The 27,534-nt window shown below is 30.9% G+C and overlaps 1 protein-coding gene across 1 annotated transcript in view; it reads left to right on the forward strand.

The window, feature by feature from the left end:
- The first annotated feature begins 3,645 nt into the window (after positions 1 to 3,645).
- The window catches only part of LOC130902402 (uncharacterized), a 64,545-nt gene continuing 40,656 nt past the window's right edge, over positions 3,646 to 27,534 (forward strand). The window contains exons 1-2 of the mRNA XM_057814530.1: positions 3,646 to 3,935; positions 17,240 to 17,316. Of these exons, the coding sequence (XP_057670513.1) occupies positions 17,259 to 17,316 (58 nt within the window). The 5' untranslated portion in view covers positions 3,646 to 3,935; positions 17,240 to 17,258. The remainder of the gene's footprint in view (positions 3,936 to 17,239; positions 17,317 to 27,534) is intronic.

Below are 27,534 nucleotides of genomic sequence, written 5' to 3' on the forward strand. Positions count from 1 at the left end.
AGTAGGGTCCGCTACCTGTGCGACCGACCCCAATAAGCGCTTCAGAGAGCTGACCTGCAGCCGTATTTAGATAATTTACTTATTTGCTTTAGTATTGGCAGTAGGCTAAGAAATAATTATCAAGGTTAACAAATTTTCACCTTCAAAATAATTTTATAAACAATAATTTTTAGCAAGTATTGACACACATGACACAAAGTAAAAATTGTATGCGCCCTATAAAAATCAGAAACGTATCTGAGAAGTTACACGTATAAATAAATTTAATGAACTATTAACTATCTAACTGAAAGTAACCTATAGTTTATAGTGTATTTAACAAAAATAAAATATTTAGCCGGTAATTCACGGGTAGAAAGTATTTCAGTTATGCGATCAACTTTTCGTCACCCTATATGCAGATGAAGGTTTTTTTTTGTTAAATATACAGTATAATCTACCATATTATTCAGTTTGAACCATCCCGGAATGAGTTGAATTTACGGAGTTTATTACACCTGGATCAAATGGACCCAGCACTACCTTGCCAGCTGAAGGTCATTACGTTCACTCCTAAGGTGAGTTCTGTCAGAACAAGCAGAATTGGGTGAAACGGAATGACTAGTTGAAAATTCAACTGGCTCCAGGACTAATTGAAGGAAGTGAATGTATTGTGAGAAAAGATTTTCCTGCGCAACATTTTGTGATTTTAGTATGAATTAATAAATTTATACAAAATTAATTGTTTTTTCATATCTGTTTAACCAATTTGTTGATTAAATTCTTATGTAATCCTTCGACCTTGTCAAGTAAATTGTTTGTTTTACAAAATCAATTAATCGATTTATTGAACAGTTTAGTAAAGTCTGAGATTATCTGTTTGAGAGTCTTCACTTTTGCTATGTGAAATGTGAAATTCTTATATTACTATTTTACATTATTAAGGTTCGTTCCAACCTGCTGATCTAGACCGTTCTTGGAAATGTTTAAATGATATTTTCTGCGCAATATCCTGCTATGCACAGCTCAAGTAACTTGCTGCTATCAACCAAGTGTCGAAAAGACCATCTCGGAAACTGTTCACAAACGATGCCTAAGTCGTTTGGAACAGAGTCATTCGTATAACGATAACTGCCCGGTTGGAACACGTAATCTCTATTTCGCAGAATTGTCACGACGGCTTTTTGATATGATACATTTGAGATATTTCAATCTTGGACTAAGGGTTCAAAAACAGAAAAAAATCATACATTTTTAGACAGTTTAGCAAATAAAGTAGGCGATGACTTGAATGTTATTAATGTTTCTTGTAATTTGGCAGCTGTCAAATGTGTCAAGTAAGTTTAAAAATTACGTCTCTTTTAGAAAGAAGCCTATTTTCAAATATAGAGAATCTAAAAGAAAGCGGTAAATGTAAAATATTTGCCAAGTTTTATGAAAAAAATCAAGATCTGAAGAAATCGTTTACTGTTAATCACTTTGTATGAATAGAATATCCAGACAAACAATTTACGATGTCTGTCGGCGTGTTGAGCCAGGTATTTCTATTGAAAGATTTTCAGGATCAGGCAGAAAATCAAAAATAATGCCAAAAATGGACAAAGAAGCTTTGGTTAAAGGAGCTCATGGAAAACTGGGAGCAGTTTGCCAAAGAGGGGCGGAGATATCAAAATCCACTTTAAAAATATGTTAGCAACATTCTAAAACCACAGAATGTGGTTCAATAATCAAGAAAATCGGTACCCAAATATTCTGAGAAGCAATAAATGAAACAAAAATCAAATTTAGAAGTCTCAGTGATGAGTGTTCGCCCGCTAAATGTTTGGAAATCATTATCGACTAAAGGTCATATTTTACTTTTGACGGTAGTGAAAGGGCGAATAATATGACTTATTATTGTCAGAAAGGTTGAGAAGTAAATTCAGAGGTATATTTCAAAAGACACAAAAAGTACAATTCGAAGATGTTGGTATGGTTGGCGTTATCTTCACATGATCTTTCTTTAGTATTCATTTGTCCTTCTGGCAATTCTGTAACCACCACAAAATATGAAAAAGAGTGTGTAAGATCTAGTTTAATGCGATTCACAAACAAAAAAGCAAATAAAATCTAAATAAGTTCAATTTGGAGATCTGGGTGGCCAAATGAACTTATGAACTTTCATGTCCTAAGCACCTATCAGGTTATGTTTGATCTAAAAAATGCCGAACGAAAGAGTTAGAAGTTGAACAATTAAAGTTGGAAATTACAAATAAACAATGCTACATTTAGATGAAGTGTAAATAACATACACACAAAAGTACGAAAAAAGTAGGCAGTTCTAGAATTCCATGACAACGATTAATGAGGAAGTTAAAGAATGGTAAAAAGTTTCTTTTTTATGTTAGAAATATCCAGAGAGGTCTGCGTATGACAGTGATATTGATTCATTCTATATAAAAAAGAAAATTTGAGATTGTTAGTTTTAGCAACTGGAAAGTGGAATAAAGAGTGAGACCGGATGGCAACTCTAGGAGTTTGCATCCTTAAAAGACCTAGTAATTCAATATTAAGGAATATCAAGGAAGAGCACATATGTCTAGTCACTAGATCGTTTAAGTTAAAGCGGTTTAGTTTAGTTTCATATAAGTGAAGCATTTTCTAGTTTTGGAATGCATTAAAAAGTAAAGATACGGTTTGAAATTCGGTAAACTGTCTAGAGATTCTCAGTATGAAACCAAGATTTCTAAAGGCACCACCAGGATAATATTAATAAGCTGAATAAAATTTAATTTACTATCCAATGTAACACCAAGATCTTGAATGTTGCAGATGTATTAAGTAAATTATTAGAAATGCGATAATTAAAATGAAAGGACTTAAGTTTTCTAGTGAAAAATAAGATAAGAGTCCATGCATTTTTATCGCACGAATCACAAATTGTATCTATTTCAGATTGAACTAAGAGGTAGTCATCAATGTTCGATATGGAATGATATAGCTTCAGATCATCTGCATGAAGGAGAACATTAGAATGGAATATGGAATAATGTGCGGGGTAACCATCATGTTGTGAGAATATGTCGCGACGAATAGCTGACGGTATGTATTCTAAAGAATTGGCAATGCGGTTCTCAAAAAGTCAAAATATCTTTCTCCATTAACATGTCAAATATCTTGGAATAAATATGCAGAAATTGCATAAACTGGACCTACGTCATGATAGTGATACCTATAATCTGGAAATGCTTGCAATCATCGATTTATCGTTGGTATGAGCTTATTGCTAACGAAGAGCAAAATTAATGAAAAATATATTTTTTCTTATGAATATACTTAGTATTTATTAGCATTTATCTGTGGTATACAATTTCCGGTACGTGATTGTTGGCTATAAAGAACAAAAAATAGATAACCGTCATCAATAAACAATATATGAACGTGAGGTATCAATCGTTGTTATATTTTCATATAAATTTCCACGATTGTTTAGATCAATGGCCCACTAAACACTATACTATCTCATCGTATCATTTGGACGAATTGTATACAAAGCAAGACAGATTTTTGAATTTTTTTAACCAATTCCTATTTTTTAGTTCCTTTTATAATTCATCTAGCAAAGATTTCTAGGCATTCGACGTCCTCAAAATATTTTTATTTTACTTAAATAACGTTTATAAATTTTCCAATTTTAAATTTGACTATAATTGCTCCCTCCCAATTACTCCCCATTCTCGTTGCATTATCTCTCATCAATTAACTTTCAGTTTTGTTTTTAAGTCAAGTTTAAGTTAATTCAGTATACGCGCGTTCATATTGATGGTGGGTACTACTTCTACTGGATGTTGTTGACATTCTAGTAAAATTGATATTGGACAAAATTTTTCTGTATTATTGGTATTTGAGAAGTGATCTTTGTTTACTAGGCTTCAATTTTATATAGTGAATAGTTGTGAAATTTTGTTGTAGTCAAGGTAGGTCAATAATTTAAGAGTTATATGACGAAAATATGATATATTTAAATTCTATTATTAATAATCCTTTAATAGGTCATTTCGACAGAACAATATTCATAGTTTTACCTTGAATTTGAAGGTAAATAAACAGCAATAAATAAAATATACTAAATAAATAAAATTTACTAAAAAGGATTTAAAAAATTTAAATAAAAATCATTAACTGATCTGAAAAGTGAATGATTATGTAGTCGATGTCATTAATAACTGTGATTAACTGTAATCAAAAAAATTGTAACATAACAACCAAATAGTGATTTATATGGAAGGACAATAAACTATCTATCATAGATGAACCCGCACATTTATAAGGAGCCAATTTAACAACCGAGATAATGGAACATCAAGGTGAATATTGAAACTTTCTTCGGTCTCTAGGTACCTTGATGAAAATAAGCACATATCCATTCCCCTAGTCTTCGTCCCATTCTTCGTACTTTAGACACGATCAAATTTTTTATAACTTAGAACTAAATGTATTCCAATTTGGAGTATAACAACCTTCTATTTAATTATAAATTAAATAAATCTCTAAGGTGAATATTTACCGAACAGTTTGAATAATTATAGAGATTAATTTCTGTTGTAGAAGAGAATGTTTTGATTTTGTATACTTGAACTTGATTTGACTGCTAAAGTAGCAAAATTTATTCTTTGATCGTTTTAAATGCACTTGGATACATTTATTTGGTTGAGTGTAGAATCTTCAATGTACGCTTCGCGGAAAATTGAGTATTTTCGTCTTACAGAATTTTTGCACTGGAATTAACGAGTTTTACGATGAAAATAATGATTTCAGAATATAGTTCGTTTGGTAATTTTTATTATTTAGTGATCCATTTTGAGATTCTCGCAAAAATTATATCTTCCAATTCTTTAGTGTCAAATTTATGAATTATTGAATCATTTTTAAAGCAATCACTGTGTCCTTCAATAAATTTGTCATAGCTAATTGATGGTCTTTACTACTTCCTTACTACTTTTTCCTATGTTGCAACTATATCCGCGGTAATGCTTACCAATGATGAGTCCTGTAGCTCAACTCTAAGAGGTCGCTTTTATTTTAGTTTTCCGTTTGATTAATGAGAAAATTTTCTTTTTCACAAAAATTGTATTTACACATAGCTCACGCAATTTTCTACAAAAAAATTTATGAAAAACTTTACATTAATGTATGATTTCCATGTCATGAAGAAGATAAACAATTCCTGAATTGTACCAAAAAAACTCGTTACTGAAAAATAAATCTAATTAATAACGCATAACGCTGTTACCAATACTACGTACTGAAAACATTTTTGAAATTTATAATTCATAAAAATATGAAACTGACTATTAATTTGGGAAAAAATTAGGTATTCCTCCAAATTTCAGAATTTACTAATTTTTTTAATTGCTGTAACTAGTCTTAATGATATGGAAATCATACATTGTTGTAAAGTTTTTCGTAAGTTCGAGGACCCAACTTTAAGAATATAAAATGATTTTTTGTGAAAAATTGGGAGAACTATGTGTAAATTCAATTTTAGTAAAAAATGCAACTAAAATAAAAATAGCCACCCCTTAAAGTTGAGCTACAGGGTTCATCTTTGCTGATTTTTTTAAGCACCCTACGTGCGTTCTTAGTTTTATTATTTGGGAAAAAACATCGTTTATATTAAATTTGATGACACAACACAAACGATCAAATAGTTTGTGGTCAAATGGAAAAGTTGCGTTAAAAATATAAAAAGTATTCATCAAGATATGGGAATACTAATTCAAAAGAAAAATTGAGACAGATCCTAGATGATGTATTATCTATCAACAAAATGCCTTTCTTGTTGTGCATTCTACGAAACACGTAATCGTGTCAAATCGTTAGCCTAATTATTGAAATTATTGACGGTTGCCAAAATAATGAAAAAAAAAATTTGTTACATGAAAAAGTACTAGTGATTCATATGAAAAAAATTATTGATTCTATAGATGTTGCTGGAAAAGTACGATAATAAATCTTGGGAAAATTTTAAGTTAATGGCTCAGATATTGTTGGTTTAATATGATTGGCATTTACAAAGGAATGGAATGCAAAGCTGCGGGAAGAAATGAAATGTCTACCTTTTATTTGATAAAATAAACAGATTTATGCCCATCAATTCCAGACTACCATTCCAAATATTTGTGTTCACACTTCCCACTATATATTCTCTATGATGATATAAAAATATAGGCCTAAGGAGAAGCTAGTTTTAAAACAAGTGATGCCGAATTTGATTGTGACATTGAAGAATCTTCCCATAGTAACTGACTGAGGATTTTGGTAACACCATTAAAATATCACTGGAATAGAGGAATATATCGCAGTAACAAAAATTTTCTAGTGATAAGTGCATAGAAAGTATCATTTTATGCTTAATAAAATTATGGAATGATTGTATTGGACTTGGATTATAGAAGTTATTGTTGAATACGAATTTCACACAGTTAAATTATAAATTACTATACTCAAATCACTTAATATTGATGTCTTTTTGTGTAAGGCTTAGTAGAATTGGGTCATTGCACGTGTCTCGTGTTGAACTTCCTGCTATTCCTCGTTTATCCCCTTCCAACTTCATTTCTTTTATTCATTTCCTCTTTTTTTTTATTTTTGTGTATTCTTTCATGAAGTGCCCAAACCATCTTGGCTGTCTTTCTCTGGTTTTGTTTTATGTTAAAATTTTCTTTAATAATTTCTCTCCTATCCTTTATTTTGTCATATCTATTTTGGATAGAAATGTTATTTCTATTTTGCTTTTTTTTGTTTAAGTTATGTCTACCTGATATATATGTCAATAAGGATTTGGATAACGATATAATATATTTCTGTTCTTATTTGTTTTTAGATAGAAACTGTGTTTTAATTGTCTTGAATAATCTTCCTGTCGCTCTAGTCCCCTCATTTACCTCTTGTTCCAATTTTCCATCTTGTAATAGTGTCGCGCCAAGGTATTTAAAACCTTGAAGTTGTTCTATTTTTGATACATCTTGTTTTATCTTTTGCGTTTTCCAGTTTCGCCTTATCATCTTAGTCTCGTACTAAGTTGGAGTTTCTGGAACCGTTGGCGAATAGACTGTTTACACCACCTCTACATCAATACTTACAATTACACTGTCTGACGCGCGTTTCGAAAACTAAGTTATCGTCTTCAGAGACTTTAGTTTACCTCCAGTCTCTGAAGACGATAAATTGGTTATCGAAACGAGCGTGAGTGTTGGTTTAGAGGTGGTGTATTCAGTATGTCTTAGTCTTGTATTGGTGTATTTTCATATTTTTTATCTATAAACTGTCATTTTTTATATTTAAGTTCAAGTTTTCTCATTTCCTTACATTGTTATAATGTCATCTGCATAAAGTAATTTTGGAGTTTTTAATTTTCATTTTCGACTTTATACTAATTTGTCTTTTTGTTTTTTCTTCTGTTTATTCATCTAACACGATGGTAAATAAGAATGTGATTAGTGTACATCTTCATCTACTCCTTCGATAGTTTTCGCCTAGCTCTGACACATTTTTTATGAAGCTCTCACTCTGGTTATTAATTCTACTCCTTTGACTTCCAGGGATTTTTATATGCTATTCTTATTGACCTGTCGAATGCTTTCTCAAAATCTATAAAACAAAGGTTACCCTTTCCCTTCTATTATTGCCTTTTAAGCTATTTATTCACTCTTTGTAGGGAACTTCTATCGAAAATATTGAGTAATAATAATAATAATAATAATGAAATAATGAATGAATCAATAATGATTACATGACTGTAATAATAATTGAAGATTGATGTTTAGTTAAATATTGAAATCATACTATGTTGATTGTAATAACTGTGAACCTCTTCAAATTTCCCTCTGTGGGAAAGTTCTGTTCGCACGCACCTGTTAATTTACTAAAACTATTACAAACAATCTAATCTTGCCTTCTAGGTATAAAAAACGACCTTGCAAATACTAGTAGATTGCAAAAGTAGAATATGTTGTATGAATATGATAAAATTTGAAAACTTTCTATATATTTGCTCTAAATATGTTCAGTTAATAAATATAATACAATACAAATATTGATCACTTAGGAAGATTCAGTTAATTCCACTTAATATAATCTTCGCATTTAATTATAATAATTATTTGAATATTCAAAAATAGATTTTGATGGACAAACCATGGACGGTATACTGTAAGAAAAGAAGGTCCCCAACTTAACGGAATTAAATATAAGCTATTGAAGATTGGTTATAACCAAATACCTTGAAATCTTAATTTTAAATGTTCCTACGGCAACAAAACCATGAATATTAAAAAAATAGATAACATAACTAACATACGTAGGAATCAATTAAAGATCATTGGAGGGTAATGGTGGCGTTAGATTGAGCTGTTTTAAGTCGAATCCAAAATATAAATAAGATCGGGGAGTTAAACGAAACGAAGGCTATGGGTCTTGAATAGAAAGGAAGAATTTCCATTAGACAGATGTACGAAATGAGCAAATAATCCCATAATACGCCAAACATAAATTATAAAGTGAAATTCTTCAATGTGAAAATTTGATTTCTTCTTTCACTCCCCTTTGAACGACAGATACAATCTCAATTTTTTTTTCAAATAGATAGTAGAGACTTGTGATATATCGTGTTGAAAGTGTCTTCGGGGTATTCCGGGACTTGATGCTAAAAATTCACGGCCCTTGTCGTGGACTTGTTCGTAAAAAAAGTAAGAACGTATATGTATAAGATTATAGTAATAGTGAAACTACAGTCTTTAATTGTTACCTATTTGATTCATCGAGTACCATTTTGCTTTTATTATTTCGGTGAAAAATTTTCGTATTCTCTGTAGCAATTTCAATAAAAAAACATTGTCTATTTGGTACCATTCGTTTTTCAGAATCATCCAAAGATGTGAAGAAAAAATAGAGCACACTGCTTCCTAACTTCCCTGTCCAATTTGACCCACAACAACTCAATCGGGTTAAGCTCCAATCCTCACAAATACTTTTTTCATAGCTTCAAGGAATGCTCAGAATCGTTGTCATTCTAGAAGATACATCTGTTGATCAGGCGCTGGCCAGAACGTAGTACATTTTCCATTTCCAATTTTTTATAGAATTTTTTCTTCAAAATCTCTTCACCAGGTCTCCATTCAAGCTTCTTCCAAAACTTTACCGAGCCTTCCTGTTTTAGAGTCGACATTACACTTGGATATAACATCTGTTCTTGTTTTGCCCTGCGCACAAACACTCATCTTATAGACCAAAAAATCTCAAAATTTCACTTATAACTTCATAGAACTATTTCTCACTCTTCATTCGTCCAATTTTTATGCTCTTTAGCCTATACCAGCCTCTTAGTTTTATTCTGCCTCCCTTCCAAAAAAGCCGGCTTCTTTCAATCTCCTTTCCACTATAGAAGTACTCAAAAGAAAGTAGATTCATTGATCTTAGCTCCTATTTCTGGGTCCGTGAGTCGTCGATCACGTTTACTGATTAATACAATACGTTCATCTTCAACGGTTGTGGGTTTTCGAGGCCGGCCTTAAAGTTTTTTATCGCTAGACTGTCAATCAATAGCTGCTTAGTTTCACCTATTTGAAAACTTACAAAAGTTAACAAATAACGGAGATTATTATTTTTAATTTGTAAGACACCGTTTCAATCTTCGCTCAACAATATGAAAGAAAATTGTGTTGAAGTTTATGATTTTGAAATTAATTGAATGAATTATGGGTAAAAGCTTTTGACCGGTAGTGTAATATATGATAAATTTAGCTTCACATCGTTGAAAATGATGTGTTCCTAAAAAAGAGATGCTTAGTACATCCTTTCTGCCTTCAGGCGTTAGCCGAATTTTAGATAATCTACAACCTAAGTTCTATTTCACATTCCAATTGACTTTAATGACGATTATATAATTATTCATTTATAGGTGAACAACGAGATAAAAAACAAAATATGAATTTATTATAATAAGATAAAAAATTCAAAAACGAATTTTGCATTTATAATAAACTGAATCAAATTTTTTATCAAATAATTTATATGGTAATATTTTGATATTTAACAAAATGTAATTATTTTTAACACTTTCGTCACATCTAATAAAAATATGATTGAATTGAAATAAAAAAAAAAATAACTAATTATACAAACAGCAAATAAAACATTTTTATTACAACACATATTACAAAATGTTTCACGAAACCTTTCACATATTATTTTGGAATGTTTCCCACACAAAAACACAGAACACTTTTCAAATGTTTTTGTAAGAAGGTAGATAGGAGCAAAACCAAAGACTCATCTGTAAAACTATAATCATAGTAGATCTTCTGAATGTATCAACAATCTACGAATACTAACAGGAGTTCTATCGGGGCACTCTCGCCTCTACAAACACCTGAAGACGCTAGTGTGAAACACTAAGGAAACACTAGGTTCCCCAGTAATGCAGCAGGAAAGGGTGCACAAAAAATCTTTTGGGTCGCAATGTACACTAGACCTCAAATCTATATATACATATATAGATATATACAAATGTTTTTGTAATGTTCGATTTCTTGATTAGCATTGTTTACAAAAACTTCTTAGCTGCTTTATCTTGGGCATTGCATCTGAAGATGTAGCAGACTCTTCAAGACGTCTTCAACAGCTCTTTTCGTATACCGAAAAACGTTCATGTCAATGGGAAGATGTTTCTTTATTTAAGTTTTAGCCAGATTTTGAGAAAGGTACTACTTAGACACGTTCTAATAATACGTTTAGTTTTAAAAAAAATTGAGGTAACAATCTATTAAAAATTTTTAATCATAATTCCATTTTAATCAAATTCATAGTAGTTGTGTTATCTACTTATGAGCGAATGTTATATATCCGTGTAATAATTTCTTCTGAATACTACCCTTGTTTAGTAATGCACTCATCACAACGTTGACTCTATGAATAGAAAACTTCTTTCAGTAAATTATTCATCTAATCCGTTTCGTGACTTGTTAAACCTCAGGAATAGTATCAAAACGTTCCCCTTGCAGGACACAGTTCATCTTCAGAAGAAGTCAAAAGCTGTGGGGTACTAAATCTGCTGAGGTTAAATGAGTGAGGTTTGTCGTCGAAGGACGTAACTGCTCCTCTTCCTTCACTCATTTATATATATTTTTAACTGTTCATCAAATTAATATCTTTCGATTTGGGTAAGATAACGTTGCATATCATCTCTTTCACTCTTAAACCTTTACTCACAACAAGTCATAAAACCGACATTACAATTTTTCTAAACTGCGAAATATTAAAAAAAATTGCAGACTGTCTAGAAGAAGAAGCAGAACAATATGGTCTTAACTTTAACGTAAACAAAACACGATAATTAGTGAACATTGTATCTCTTCTTCTTCTTCTCCAGGTGTCATCTCCAATCAAAGGTTGGCGAAAATTTCGGTTCCGAGTGGTGCGAATTATAGATCATACCAATCTAATCGCGTATGATTTTTAACTATGAATATTGTCAGCGACCAGGTCCACGCTTTTCATTGATTTTTCCTTCTATTATTAATTTCAGTATATCATACTTGTTACTAGGGAAATATGGTCCAAATAAGCGGTCTTTCTTCTCTTTATTGTTATAAGTAACTCTCTTTCTTTTCCCATACGTCTAAGCACGTCATCGTTAGGTATATGTTTAGTTCATGATATTTTTAGTAGTCTACGGAAGATCCACATTTCAAAAGCCTCGAGTCTGTTCATGGTATCCACTTCTAACGTCCATGAATATCTTACAACCAGCTTATAGTGAATCAACAACGAATAGAAATAGTAAATAGGCCGATAAATGGGATCATTTAGTGGAAATAAATATTTTTATCGAAAAGGTTAGAACATCCTTCAGCAAGATGATCGCGGTCTCTGATGAAGAAACTGGACATTTTTTAGATATGATGTTATAGGAGGATATTTAAAAAAAAGATTGATTAGGTTATCAAATCCAAAATACTACAAATACTCAACAATACAACATGTGGTCAATCATAATATCAAAAACATAAAACTCAACTATTTGGGTCACTTAATAAGGAATGCAAATCGATATAGCTATATACTGCAGCTGATTCTTCAAGGAAAACATGTGGTCATAAAGAAACCAACATGGAGAGGAAAATCGTGATTCCAAAACTTCAGAAAATGGTTCGGCTTAACTACCACATTCCGGGAAGCAGTCCGCTAGAATATCAGTGCTGTACGCCAACATCCGGACGAGATAGAAAGTGTTATAGGAAGAAACACTCATACAACAGATATTATATTATCACCGTATTTTAACATTTCGTGGGTTTCTTTTGCCTCTTTTTCTAATTTAAAACAACTCTCATAGGAATATTCCTAACATTGCCTAACGGTTTCTTCTTGGGAACGTGACAAGGAAACACCAAAGTGGACTAACTTTAATATATTTTCCTAGCTTTCGGATTCATCATCTAGGACTGAAATTATGGTCAAATACAATATAAAAAATATGAATAAATGTATGACAATAATAAAATTTTACTTATTGTTATATATTTATACATATTTCTTATATTTTATTTGACCATAATTTCAGTCCTAGACTAAGAATACATAAGTATATATATATATATATATATATATATATATATATATATATATATATATTCTAGGTAGCCAATTATTTACATTTCCATTCATAAAATTTTACTTTATAATTATGGTGCTGCAGCATTGCTCAATAAAACGCAAACAATTTATTGTTCTCAAACCAAAATGGCGTAATTGCGACATATAGTTTCAAACGATGTATTTGTAAAAATATTGAAGATAATATTAATTCCAAGGGTATTAATATTTAGAAATTCACTACTCCAAAGGATAATTTAAATGTTCGTACACTGCAATTTGCTATATCAATAATTTTCATACGAGTGTTTGCTTTGTTGTCGACATTGACGCATATCTTTTGGTGCATGAAGTTGAAGCAAATGTTCAATATTCATTATTCTATTACAAAATATTATACTGATCTTCAAAATAAATACTGAACTAGATTAGATGAGCTCTATGGTCAGGAAAAATGTTTATGCTTTCATTACAACTGCATGTATAAAACAGAGCAGGCATAAGAGGCAATTCCGAGAATATAATGAGTATTTTAGAGCAGGGACAGACACTTTATTTAGTTATTTGTTTGTTTGTTTCTTACTTCTTCACAAGCTTTTGTCTAGAAATTGTAATTGTGACATTAAAGAATTTTTATCTGCCTCTCTCTTTCTCTTCGTAAATCTAAAAGTTCGAGTTAGTCGGAGAGATCGCGGAAAGATAAAAAACTATCAGCTTTTTCGTGAATCCGCTTCCCAACATTTTGTTCACTGTTACTAGAAGACAGATAATTAGAAATGCATCGATTGTAAAATATTGATATACTGTTAATTTTGTTTTGTTTGGCAATCTTGATATTTGTAACAAAATCAAGATAATTGAAATCCGATTCACGATCGGTTCGAAAGTAACATTGATTTCCTACAATTTCCGATATATGCTACCTATTATTCACAATAAACTGAAAAAAATAAGGAAATAGTGAAAGTTTATAGAAAAATAGAAATGGCCGAAGACTGAAATACAATTAGTAACAGGGAAAAGTTTCAAGTAAAAATATAAGAAAAGAAGAGAATTGATAGAAATTTCGTTATGCTTTTCTAGAAATATTTAAATACCCGGTTTCCACAACATCATCTATATTGAAAAAACAGAATACCCTTTTCTGTTGGATTTACACCACTATTATTATTGATAAGATTTTGGATTAAAATAGACAATTTCCAAACTAGCTTCTGAACTAAAATTTTCATGTTTGTATATTTGTGACATTTTAAATTAAATTTATTTTGATATAGAAATGAACTAATCTCTTACAAAGTTTAAGTAATACCTTTAACGTTTATAATCACCTTGAGCATTAAAGAATATTTGAAAAATCCTCACTTTAAAATTATTTATAACAAAAAAATTTAATAATAATGAAAAATCTATTGAGAAATCAGATACAATGTCTTGTTACCTTATTTGCAGAATAATAAGAAATTCTTCGATAATTAAATAGAGAAAGAAGAAACGAAGCACTCATATCGGCGGACATAAGTACCCAACATAACCTGGTTCTTGGTTGATCGGTAGAAAAGACACTAAATTATTAACAAAATTCACTATAGGATCAATAAAGGAAGGCAGTAAAAAGTGATTTCACCAAAAAATACTCAATGAGAAGATTCTCCAAAACCACATTGTATAAATTGACAATGAAGAAAGAGCTTGCGAAAAGTATAGAACAATGTGCAAAAAAAGCAATAGGGATAAGAACAGTGGATACTAACGGAAAGATGAATACCAAACCGTAGTTCACCAACCAAGTTAAGGAATTGGTAACAAAGAAGAAGGAAGCATATAAATACAGTCACATTCGAATATAAGACTAGTATAAAAGGTACAAAACTCTCATATATCGACAACTAAAGTTGGAATACTGAGAAATACACGGAGAACCATCAGAAAGATGATATGAGAGCTGGAGCTCAGAGTTTAAGAAAGAGCTCAGGGTAGTAAATAAGAAAATGTGGAACTGAAAAGTAAATAGAGAATTAAGTCACTCAACAGATATAGTACTAAAAATATGAATAAATAAAGAGTGTGGATATTATGAGGAAGTTAAACTAAACTAGGGAATATTGAAAAAAATGTGTCTGTCATAGCTACAGGATTTTGTGCAATATCTAAGACATTAACAACCAAAGCATAAAGAAGTGCGTTTAAGGTTCCATCAGTAGAAATAGTGAAGTAACGAGTAGAAATTGATCTAAGCAGCGATAAAAAATATTCAAAATTTGTTGTTTATGGGAGAGCTTGGTTAGGTTAGGTGGAAATGCAGTTTTTACAAAAATAACGAAAATGAGTGTTCTACTTATTTAACTTGTTACAATAAAATAAAAAGAAAAAACAGACATTTCTTTACAAAGATTCCACATCTCGCAGTGTTTAGCATGACCATAGCATCTGACGAGCAAGAGTGGGAAGCCTCATGGTCACAGAGAAGATGATCTTGTAATTTATGTAAAGAGTGGAAAGTCTATAAACAAGTACCTACGTAAGCTATGTTGAAAACACGCAAAAGTAAAATAAGAAATAATTCTGATTTTTCCGCAAATTTGAAAAAGGTCATTATATTGCGGTGATTGGGAACATTTGAAATAGTTCTATTCACAAAACTTTTTTCAGTTTACAACAATTTATGCCTATGGGAAAAAATCACATTTGCAGTTATTTGGCATGAAGGCATCATTGGAAGAGATAAAGAAGACATCATAAGTGCTTTTTAAGCTTCAACTAATTCAAATAATTTCGGTCGTTAATTTTAGGAGACATTAATATGGTGCTTCTTTATCATTCCAATGAATACTAAAAAAAATTTATTCACTATGTTGATCATACATATAAGTCTATCGACAGTTCCCATCATCAGGTGGAGCAATCAATGGAAAAGTAAGGAAAAAGTATGACTCTCCAGTTTTTGTAGATGCGGTAGCATAAGAAAATGAAAGTGTGGCCGATACAAACATGGAATTTCAAGATGTGACTCAACAGAAATTGACATTGTACAGATAATGACTCGACGAGGTTCTAATGCGAATAGACTTCTTTAAGTATAATTAATGAAACTTAATGATATGAAATTACCAGGGCTATTAAGTAGACCTCGTTGATTTCCATTATGGAAACTAGAAAATCTTTTAGAAAACTTGGCGGTTATATCAGTGAATAGAAAAGAATTTTGACATAACATTCGAACCCCAAATGAATGAAACAAATAAAGATACTAAAAATTCTTTTGATTGTTGTAATGAATAGAATCGTGTACTTGTTTATTATACTATTATTTTGTATTAAATTCTATATAAGATGAATATTGCAATATACTTGGTAATAACCCAGTTTCAATATTTTTAAACAACCTACGACGGATTTTAAATTTGATGCTTAGGAAAAGTGTAATATCCCATATAACACATTTTAGGTTATTCTTAATTTCTGACGCTACTATCCTTTATTCATTCAACCACAGGGTAGTTTGACATGAAAAACTTGTTAGATTTCTCTAGAAAAACATCAAGGAGTTGTTGTTTTCTTTACTGTAAATACTGCTAATCACAGCAGTACAAGAAAGTCCTTTATCTCATAAAATCTGATGATGAATATCTACAATTCTTATTATTTCGAAAGGGGTTTTAGTTAAACTGAATGTTGCCGTTAGATTTGTCATTTCAAATGTACCTATCGTTCAGTACCAATTTCAAATTTTTATACTCAGCTGGAAATTCTTTAACATAAATTTTTCATCTGCTAAATTAACCAAATTGATTAATTTACCATTATTAATTTCTTGCCGTTTTGATCTATTTTGCGTATTATTTAAGGTTTTCCAAACTGTTGAAATAGTACTTTTTTGACCTCGTTAAGATACAAACTTTCATAGTTTTATCTTCTATTTCTTGAGGTATATAATTAATTGATAACGCTGCCTTTCGAATACATTCTAAATCAACATTTTTATCTATGGTATAGACCATTTTTTAAACCATAATCATATATGATATAGTCGCATATAATTACCAGATTGCAGGTAAGTTAAAATCGAAGATATCATCAAGAATTTTGTAGATACAATTTAAATGCAATTCTAATTATTTTGTAATATATTATTATTAATTTTCCATACATATATTTTATTTTTATTGTAATTACCAGGTGTTACATCAAAGGCTTTCGCCAATATCCATTTTATATTAATTAATATTTCAACTACAATTGATTTCATATCAATTTCTAAAGAATGAATTTTTACATCATAATATTTCGATATTTGGAATTCTTAAGGAATGCTGTAGGATTTTATTATTTGATTCAAAGGGTATGTTGCAGAGAAATTTTTGAATGAGTATGTTAAATAGATTTTTTCCAATGCCTCTTATAAGTAGACCAACCTTTCTACACGTAACTCTTCTTCATTACTTTATTACGTTTATAATTAACTAGACTGACTAGAGACTAGCGCCGATTTAGCATGGATTTAATGAAAAAAAAAACAAATACGTTCATAGCTGTTTGTTCGACTCTTTTCAAACTGTTGTTTTGGGAGAATTATTTCCACAATTATTTAATCACTATGTTATTACATATTCCTTTGTTTCAGTTTTTGAAATCCAGTCAGAATGTTGGGAATATTCAATTTTATGGAAGGATATAACCATTTTATGAAAATACATTCAGGTGAGTTATTATATTTCTATGTATTGTGCAAAGTTTTGGGATTTGGTATCGTACCTACTTCAACAATCCAACTTTACATCGGTGTATAACTACCGAATAATATGTATAGTCTATGAGACAAACTAGTCCTTGTCACGGAAATAAAAAGGTTTAAAGAAGTAAAGAGTCCCAACCGATACATTTTCAAAGTATCTTGAGTAATTATCGCATAATATACCGGATATCTAGATCTATGACATTGTAGTGTCTTTGTGACATATTATTTTAATGTGATGACATGACAAGTTTTTAACTATGGAATCCTAATCTCTGAAATTTTATCTTTCGCTTAGGGATGTCGTTAAACCATTACACCTGTCACAAAACTAGCATTTTCCTTCAAAATCACGAAATTATTCAGTCATAGAAATATTAGTGCAGGATGTTGAGAAGGAAGAAACAACGTTAAGAACGTGAATCTGTTAAAATAACTTTGTAACGTAACTTGGAAAAAATGTCTGCTTGTAAAATGGAATCATGGAATAAGCCAAGGAAGATAAAAATGGGAGGCTTGGTCTTTCCCTTTTTTTTCCATCGGAAAGTTTTGAGAGAAAAAAACTCATTTTAATAATTGCGTTCCGACACCTCGTTATCAAATCGTTTTGTTCCAATGAATTATGAAAAGTTTTTAAATGCCAAACTCAACAAATATAATAACATGTTAAATCAAAGACATCCTTTTCGTTGCTTGTATTGCGTCATCTTCTATTTCTGTCATTTTTTCATATGTTCTTTGATTTCCAAACAGTGGATATGTCTAAACGAGTGAAATTATTTCTATTGAACTTAATAATACAGGATGGCTTTGCAATATCGAGGCATTACCTAATATCTTGTTTAAATGCAGTTAAATTAGATTTGGAAATAGATATTTATATATATAATTCTAAAACGCAAACGCTGTCAGCAGCTTGAACTAATTATATATTATTATTATTGCATCTTTTAGAATGAAAATAGATTTTCGAAACAGAGTGTAGATTGTCATTTGTCAGTTCATTGAATACTTCTACATCATATAAAAGATATTTTAAGATTATTGTGATTCAGAAAATGAACTAGCTAGAGGTGGCACACACATAAACATATACATAGTACTGAATGGCCTTTACCAGGAGAAGAAACAAAAAAAATAGATCCCATACTCATAGTAAGAATGTGGAAGAACTGGCATGATTGATCATGAGCAATTACAAATACATCACATACTAAAAAGTGACAAGAAAGAAATTAGAAAGATGCTCTGAAATACAAGTATGTTTGACAAATCACGATATAGACGATATACGATAATTCATATTCAGAGAAACTGCAGCACAAAAATTGGGTTACAAAAACAAGAAAGACCAACCGTAGATAACTCGACGAAATTCAACATATCAATTACTAACATACGAGATATTCCAAAACAATGACTTACTAGAAAAATTTATCATAAAAAATAAAGAAGCGATAAGACAAACAACTATTCACGAAAATAGCTCAAAAAGCAGAAGCTGCGAAAGCCCCCGAAAAAGTCGGAAAGGTCGACGAAAATCTGCCGCGTAGAATAAACTTAAAAGACAAATCAGAAAAGGAATATTTGAGTCATAAATATATAAAACAACGATGAAATTTTGGTTTTCTTTACGAAAAATTCGTTTTTAAAAAATATATTTATTCTAGCAATTACAAGTTTATTGTTAGAGATCTGAACAGAGAATGCTTTATATTAAATGATATTACAAGAAAGTAAGATTTATCTACATATGTTGTTAAGTAACAATTTCTCAGAAAGTATAATGTTTCTGCTGCGCTTTTAAGTTTCCTTGATAAGCGGCGTATGTAACTCCTCCCTCCTTAAGTCTCGAAAAGTATGGACTGACTTTTCGATTTTTGGGCCCTTTCCAGGTTTTCTTGACTTTTTTCTTTTGTGTGTTTTCTGCATACTAAAATTTTTGATTTGAATTTGAACAAAACACCTGCTATTAAAATAATGAATATTATCGCTAAAAGGCTTTCGATTATTGTTACATGACTCTGTGTATTGGAAATTTCTTGGATCGGCTTCAATTTTCTTGACAATTCGTTGATTTGGAAAAGATCATCGAGATTGAGATTTGTTATGTTATATTTTTCGTAGTGTTTTGAAGTTGATAATTTGTTTGTTTCTAATTTAGGCAGGACAAATGGTTTACCGTAACTGATTTCGTCGTCATTGATGTATCGTTGATTATTGATCCATAGTTCACAGTTTTTTGGGATTTTGACAAGTGATGGTTCTTCTATTTCGAGGTATCGATCGGATTGACATTTTGAAAGTATTTTTTCTTGTTGAATCGGCATTATTAGGACTTCTTTTGCTGTAACTTGTTGAATGATTGTTTCTTCGATATTGACTTCTAGAATTTGGCAATCATCGAGAGTGTTCCCTTCAAGTAGACTAAGGGTGCAATTATCCCTTTGGACAAGATTTTGACGGCAATAGTAAGTACCTTCGAGTGGTGGACATTCTTCTTTTTCAGATTGGGTTTCATTTTGCGTTCGTGCCAGGTAAGGGAATTTAGGAGTGTACATTTTATTATTTTGGATTATTGGAAAAAGGTGGTAAAATTCAAATGTTTCGGAGATGAGTATAGGTACGTGGATAGCAAAGACTAATTTCGAATCAATGATTGATACTTGAGTTCCAAGAAATTGATAGTATGTTAAAATGTTAGAAAATTTAGGAATCTGTTTTTCTGAATATAGTTTTCCTAAATGTTGAATTATGTCCAGTATCTCGTAACTAGAAATTATAGACGTATGTACAGAATTAAGTTTCGAAAATACAACTGCGTTCTCAATATTATCTATAAACGTTATTGTTGACTGACAGTCTAAATTAATCTGATACAACATACCTTGAAACGTTAGATAACTTTCTAGTGTTTCAATTCTGTTATATACAGAGGCTGAAAATAGTTGTAACCCATTATTAAAGTTTGCTTGATTTTTATTTAAAGTAGTAATTGACTTATTGTAATGATCAATGAGTTTCTTATAGAGAGAAATTTGAAGGTTAGTTTCATGGATAATGTTGTTTTGATTTTGTTGTAATAAAGTAATTGCGTTATCGTATTTTATCTCGTCATCTGAATCGAGGTTTCCAAATAGCCATTTGTTTATTTTACCAACGCCATTTAGTAAGCCTCTTCGATTTCTGATATGAGGATTCAAATTTTCGAATTTTTTCTGTACAACGTTGATCAAATACTCGGTTCTTATTAACATGTTCTGTGCTAAAGCGTGATAGGATATAGTATTTGTAGTGGTTACAGTTGTAATACTATTTTTTATGTAATTGAAATGCGTAACTAGACTATCTATTTGCTTAATAAGTTGGCTTAAATCTAAATAATGTAAAAACGTGTGTTTACTATATACTAATCTAGCGTTTCCTAATTGGATAGGAAGAAGGAAGTTTTGAATTTTCGTAACCTGTATGTCTTCTACACTACAGGTCGCTTGAAATACGCGAAGAATCAGGTAAAGCATCAGGATTCGCGTGCTCGTCGACATCCTGTAACAATTTCCGAACATTACTTCTTGGTTTTCGGACAATACTTTTATGATACGTACCTTTATCGGTTTTTAGCAGAATACCTTTATCTCTGATTATTTTAGTTTGTTTAAATTTAGGGAGTTTTTTATTTCTTAATTTAGTTTTTACGTAGGCGGTTTTTTGATTTGAATAGTCTAAAGGTTCGGACCTTTTTCTATTTAATTTCTCTATAACCTTTTGTTTAGTTTGTTCGTTTTGTTGTTTAATTTTTTCATATAAGCGTTTACTGGTTTCTTTGTGATTTTGAACGTATTGAGATATAACTAAATGATCATTCAGGTCAAACGGGTCAGGATTGTTTATATGTCCTTTTATAATTTCGAAAGGCGTGAATTTTGTTACTGTATGAACTGAATTGTTATAACTAAGAATCGCGTGTTTCATTATTTGATCCGGTGTCAAATTTTTATTATCTTCCTGTATACATCGATAATGTTCTAAAATACTTGAATGAAATCGTTCAACTGGCGAATTGGAATTGCTATTTTTCGCTGTGGTATGATGCAATTCTATATGGTGAAGTTTGCAAAAGTCTTCTAAATCGAAATTCTTAAATTCAGAACCACTATCTGTTGTTATCTTTTGAGGTAGTCCATGGTGAGTTATGAAATTTAGTAAAGAGTCTACTGTGGAAAATCCTGTAACACTTACTATGGGGTAAGCTTGTCCGTAACGCGAAAAAGAATCAATTACTGTTAGATAAATTTTATTTGCAATTTTAAAAACATCCATATGTACATGCTCAAAAGGCTTAGACGCTGTGGGTGTTAGACTAAATTTGACTACAGGGGGATTCCTATCATATTTATTTTTCAAGCATGTATCGCAATTATTGATAAAGTTTTCTACATCTTCGATCATTTTCGGCCAGTAGTATCTACAACTAAGAGATGTTTTAACTTCGTTTATGCCTCTATGACCTGATTTATATATATGATGATATTTAATTTTTTCTAATTGCTCTTCTTTTGTTTCAATATCTGTTACTGATTTGGTACACATTGTAAATTTAAATGCAGAATTCTTAAACATATTCTGTGCAGTTACAATAAATATTCTCGATAAGGGTTCGTTCTGGAAATAAAGTGCATAATTTTTTCTGGGGTCAATATATTCTTTAATGAAGGTTATTATATTATTTTCGATGTCAATTACCGGTAATGTAACGTATAGACGAATATTTTCGAATACTTTCTCTCTTCTAACTTTAAAGGTATTTATTTGACCATTAGTAAGATATATTTGATTTTTATACATATTTAATGGTTTTTCGGTAATTGGAATTGATAGAATAGGATTTTCAACAGATGTATGTACTGTTTCAATGTCTTCGTTATTATTAGGATTTGGTTCTTCCGTTATAGGTAATATTGGTAAATTATTGTTTACGAGATTTTCTATGTTTGAATCGTTTTGGTTAGATTTATTTAAATCTAATATATTTGTAAGATCTAAATTATCTAAATTCGGGAGAGTACTGGAATTAATTCTTTCAAATTCTTCATTCATTATTTCATCGATGTCACTTAAATTGACATCCATCGATGCAGTTTCTAATGCATTTATATCGGGATATCGAGATAATGCATCAGCTGCTTTGTTACTTTTACCTTTCAAATATTTTATATCGTACTCAAATTCCTCAAGTTTAAGGCGCCAGCGTACAAGACGTGAATTGGGCTCTTTTAATGACATGAGCCATTGCAATGGTTTATGGTCTGAAAAAATTGTGAATTTTTGACCAAATAGATACGGTCGAAAATATTTACACGACCAGACTATCGAAAGTAACTCTTTCTCGATTGTAGAATAATTTATTTCTGCGGAATTAAGTGTTCTACTAGCATAACAAATAGGATGATTATTTTGAGATAGAATAGCACCTATGGCATATTTAGAAGCGTCAGTAGTTAATTCGAAAGGTTTACTGAAATCGGGATATGCAAGGACTGGTTCTGAAATTAAAATGTTTTTACAAGTATTGAAGCAATTAATAAATTCTTCTGTGTGTTTAATTATGTGATCCTTCTTTAGACATATCGTCATCGGTTTCGTAATTTGAGCAAAATTTTTTATAAACTTCCTATAGTAACCTACTAGTCCTAAAAAGGATTTGATATCTTTAGCGGTTTTTGGGATAGGGAAATTTTGAATTGCTTTGATTTTATTCGGATTAGGTTTTATCCCTTGAGGAGTTACAACGTGACCTAGATACTCTACTTCTTTGCGAAGAAACTCGCACTTGTCTAGTTGTATCTTAAGCTCTGCGTGGCGTAGTTTTGAAAATACTAATTTCAGATTTTGTATGTGCTCTTGAAGGCTAGTACTGAATATGATAATGTCATCCATGTACACCATGCATATTTTGTTTTGGATGTCTTTAAGGACTTCATTTACAGCTCTTTGAAATGTAGAAGGGGCATTTTTAAGACCGAAAGGCATTCTAAGGTACTCGTAATGTCCTCCATCTACGTTGAAAGCCGTTTTTTCTATAGAACATTCGCTCATTTGTATTTGATGGAAGCCGCTTGCCAAGTCGAGGGTAGTAAAATACTGGGCTCGACCTAATTTATCCAATATATCGGATATATTGGGAAGCGGGTACCTGTCATCAATTGTTTTTTCATTAATTTTCCGGTAATCAACTACCAGTCTCCATTTTTGGGTATTTGATGCGTCCATTTTCTTTTTAACAATCCATATCGGGGAGCTCCAAGGGGAACAGGACGGTCTAATTATGTTTTTATCTAACATCTCTTGAATTTGTCTCCTAATTTCCTCTCTGTGGACGTAGGGATATCTATAAGATTTAGTGTGAACCGGTACCTCGTCTTTGGTTCTTATAATATGTTTAACATTTGAAGTGAAAGTCAATTTATCCCCTGGTTTTAAAAATAAATCAGAATATTCTTTACACAACGAAATAATTTTTTGTTTTTCTTCTTTATTCATGTGATTTGTACGAATTAATTCGGTAATATTGTCATTAGGTTTTATAAAATTATTTTCATCAAAATCATTAGCAAAGCTTTCAAATTTAAAGAGTTCATATTGTGAATATTTAAATGGAGTAACTTGAATTGGTTTTCGTAATGTTATCGTTATCGAATTATTAGTGTGATTTTGAATTTCTATTGGTGCGAAACCGTTTCTCGCTGTAGATAAAATTTGTGGAATTATTATGTTTTCTATTTTTCGAGCGTCTACAATAATATCCCCATTATCTATATTTACGGGTAATTTCTTTATCGTTTTTTCTCCGGGGTCTATTGAAAAAGAAAATTCAATATCGTTTACTTTTCTATACTTAAAAGGTAATCTTAAGTGAGGTCCTAATAGTTCTCGATTAGTTAGATCAATATTTATATTCATACCTATTAAATCTTTAATACCGAGAATTCCATCAAAATAATTGTGAAAATCATATAGTATAAAATCGATTTGATAGTTTTTATTTTTTAGTTCAGGAAATGCAGGAATAAGCGCTCGATACCTAACGTTTTTACTTCCAAGACTAGTAGATATAGTAGTATCAGAATGATAAATTGTATCTGGAAAGTATTTTTCGGCAATAGAAGGTCTTATTATTGATTTAGAGCTACCAGTATCGATTAGCAATTTAATTTTTGGATTTGCAATTTCTATATATGGTAGCGGATTAACTGAAAGTATATTTATTTCTATGTTTTCCCGTCTGATGGACGAGCTGCTTGAAAATTTTCATCGCGATTGGCTTCGTCGTTTTCATCAAATTCTATTTCGTCATATTCATCATATTGATTGTCGTGATTATAGTCTGAATTGGCATATTGATTTAAGTATAACTCTTCGGAAACGAAGTTTGGTTTAGCGTTTGGATTTGATCGGAAAAATCTATTATTATTATTATTATTATTATTGATAGGTTTTCGAGTACGTTCAGTAAAATTACGTGATGTCGTGGACATCGGTTCAGGTGTTGGTAATTGGTTTTGTGGAATTTGGTTAGGTTTGAATACGTTTTTGGGAGGGCCGAATACTTGTCGATTAGTAAAATATCTTTTATTTTGTGGTATGGATTGAATAGGTATCGGCTGATTTGGCCAACTTTCTCTATTTTGTACGAAATTTGGTTGGTAGTTTTGTCGATTGCTATAAGAATTCGGGTAATTGTTAACAGGTCTGTTATTTGGTACAAAATTTTGATACGTATTAGGATTTTTATAAAAATTTGAATTGTTTCTTTGAGAATTTTGGCTATGCGCATGCTCTCTATTAGCATTATTAGGTGTACTTTGTCGATTATTTTTATCGTTTAAAGAACCGTACAGTCTTTCAAAATTTTCGAATTCAGCCACATAGGCCATCGCGTCTTCTAAAGAATGTGGTTTTCGTAAATGCATATTATTTTTCAGAGTACCGTCGCACCCTGCAATAAACGTATTTAAAGCGGTTTTATCGTATTGATTTATTTGACAATTTCTTTCTTCAGCAGTTATATTGGGGTCATTGCTAATTCTTTGAATTACACTACTACGAATTAATTGAAGTCTACTTCCAAAATCAATAAGATGCTCGTTTTTTAATGGTTTGGCTCTGATCAACTCTTGCACAAGACAATTTAAATCCCTTCTATCAGCAAAACACTGTAATAAGGCCGTTTTTAATTTTGGCCAAGTATTTAATTCAACTCTGTTACCGACCATGAAGGCTGCTCTACCTTCTAATTTCTCTTGAATACATTCTATAATGTGTAAATTTAATTCTGCATCATTATAAATTCTATATGACTCTATTAAATGCTCACACCTTGTAATAAATTTATTCAAATATTCGCTGTCACCGTTAAAAGGCTTAATATTTGATAATTTGGATTTGAAAAGATCCCAATTCATTGCAGGAGGAGCCATTTTGTTAGTATCAGTTTGTTCTACGTTATTTTCGACTAAAGAAATATTATTGAACAATTGAACTATGTTATCGAGATTACTAGAGTTTAATTCACTCATAAATTGATAATTTCTCTTTTATTAATTATATACGTTTTTTGAAACTTTAAAACTTAATAATCAATACTATCTTTTTGAAATCCAAAAAAGGTAGGAAAGGCAAGAAGAGGACAATAAGGCACTTACGTTTCTGAAGAACAGGCTTCTAAAATCTTCTCCTTCGATGATTCCCTGTTACCTCCAATGTTCACCACTAAAGGGCTATTGCACGATAATTGCTAGTCTAATATTGTTCGTTGTATTCGCACTTAAAACGTTGAAACGTTAAAGCCGTGAAGTCACTAAACTATTTCGCACGATCCAAAATTTTGTTACGCACTGTATGCCCGTAAACGTTTTAGTGATTTTTGATTTCTACGACTTGCGCGATCCTACTGACTGCGCCAATTTTGGTTTTCTTTACGAAAAATTCGTTTTTAAAAAATATATTTATTCTAGCAATTACAAGTTTATTGTTAGAGATCTGAACAGAGAATGCTTTATATTAAATGATATTACAAGAAAGTAAGATTTATCTACATATGTTGTTAAGTAACAATTTCTCAGAAAGTATAATGTTTCTGCTGCGCTTTTAAGTTTCCTTGATAAGCGGCGTATGTAACTATGACGAAGTTTTTTTGAGTTATATAAACAGTTGACTAACGAAATTTAACAAAAAAAACACTAAATATCATGGAAGTAGCAATTACGATGCAAGAAATAACTCTTATAATAAATTATCTAAAAAAAGAAAGAACAGAAGTCAAATACAGTAGAACTAATACAGGAAAATATATCTCTTTTAACTTCATTTACTCCTCGATAAAATCTAGAATGATGAGAGACTCCCAAAAGACAAAGAAACAATGATCAAACTACCAATGATCTGATTGTGAAAATTGATCACTGAACAAGAAGAGTAAGATCTTGGCTAGAGTTATCCTGGAATCAATAAGAGAACCACTAAACGACAAACTATTCAAATCCAAGCTGGATTCAGAAGTGGCAACTCTTGTATTCACCATATTGCGTTAGTGCAAATAATACTGGAGCAAACAAAGCAACAAAATGAAATTTAAACTTTCAAACAGCATTTGACTCGATAAACAGAAAAGTAATGTGCAAAAAATATCTTAAAATCAGATAAGTACTCCAAAATAATAAGTACAACTTTTTTCATGACAATTATCCCAGAAAATCAAAATCGACAAGAGAGACAGGAACAGTGATAATGAGCAAAGCAGACGATAGAAAGTCAGGAATTAACTGGAACCTTTTTGAAAAACTGAAGAACTTCAAATTCGCGGATGACATATATCTATTAACAACAAATAAAAAAATCTCATGCAATAGAAAACTAACAAATTATATAATCATTCAACACCAGTTGGACTACACATAAACAGCAATAGATATTGCGACACAGCAAACCTGATACAAAAAGAAGAGAAACAGATCAAGTTGAACAATTTTGCTATTTACACAGTTCAAAATGAGGTACTGAAAACGACATCGAAAAAAGAATAGGCTTGTCGTAAAGCGTTTTTAAGTAACTGTATAAAATATAATCTCCAACAAGTATGTCAAGAAGAACAAAGTTAGACTGTTTCAGACCAATATAAAATTTGT

Source organism: Diorhabda carinulata, chromosome X (assembly GCF_026250575.1).
Source record: "Diorhabda carinulata isolate Delta chromosome X, icDioCari1.1, whole genome shotgun sequence".
Classification (NCBI taxonomy): domain Eukaryota; kingdom Metazoa; phylum Arthropoda; class Insecta; order Coleoptera; family Chrysomelidae; genus Diorhabda; species Diorhabda carinulata.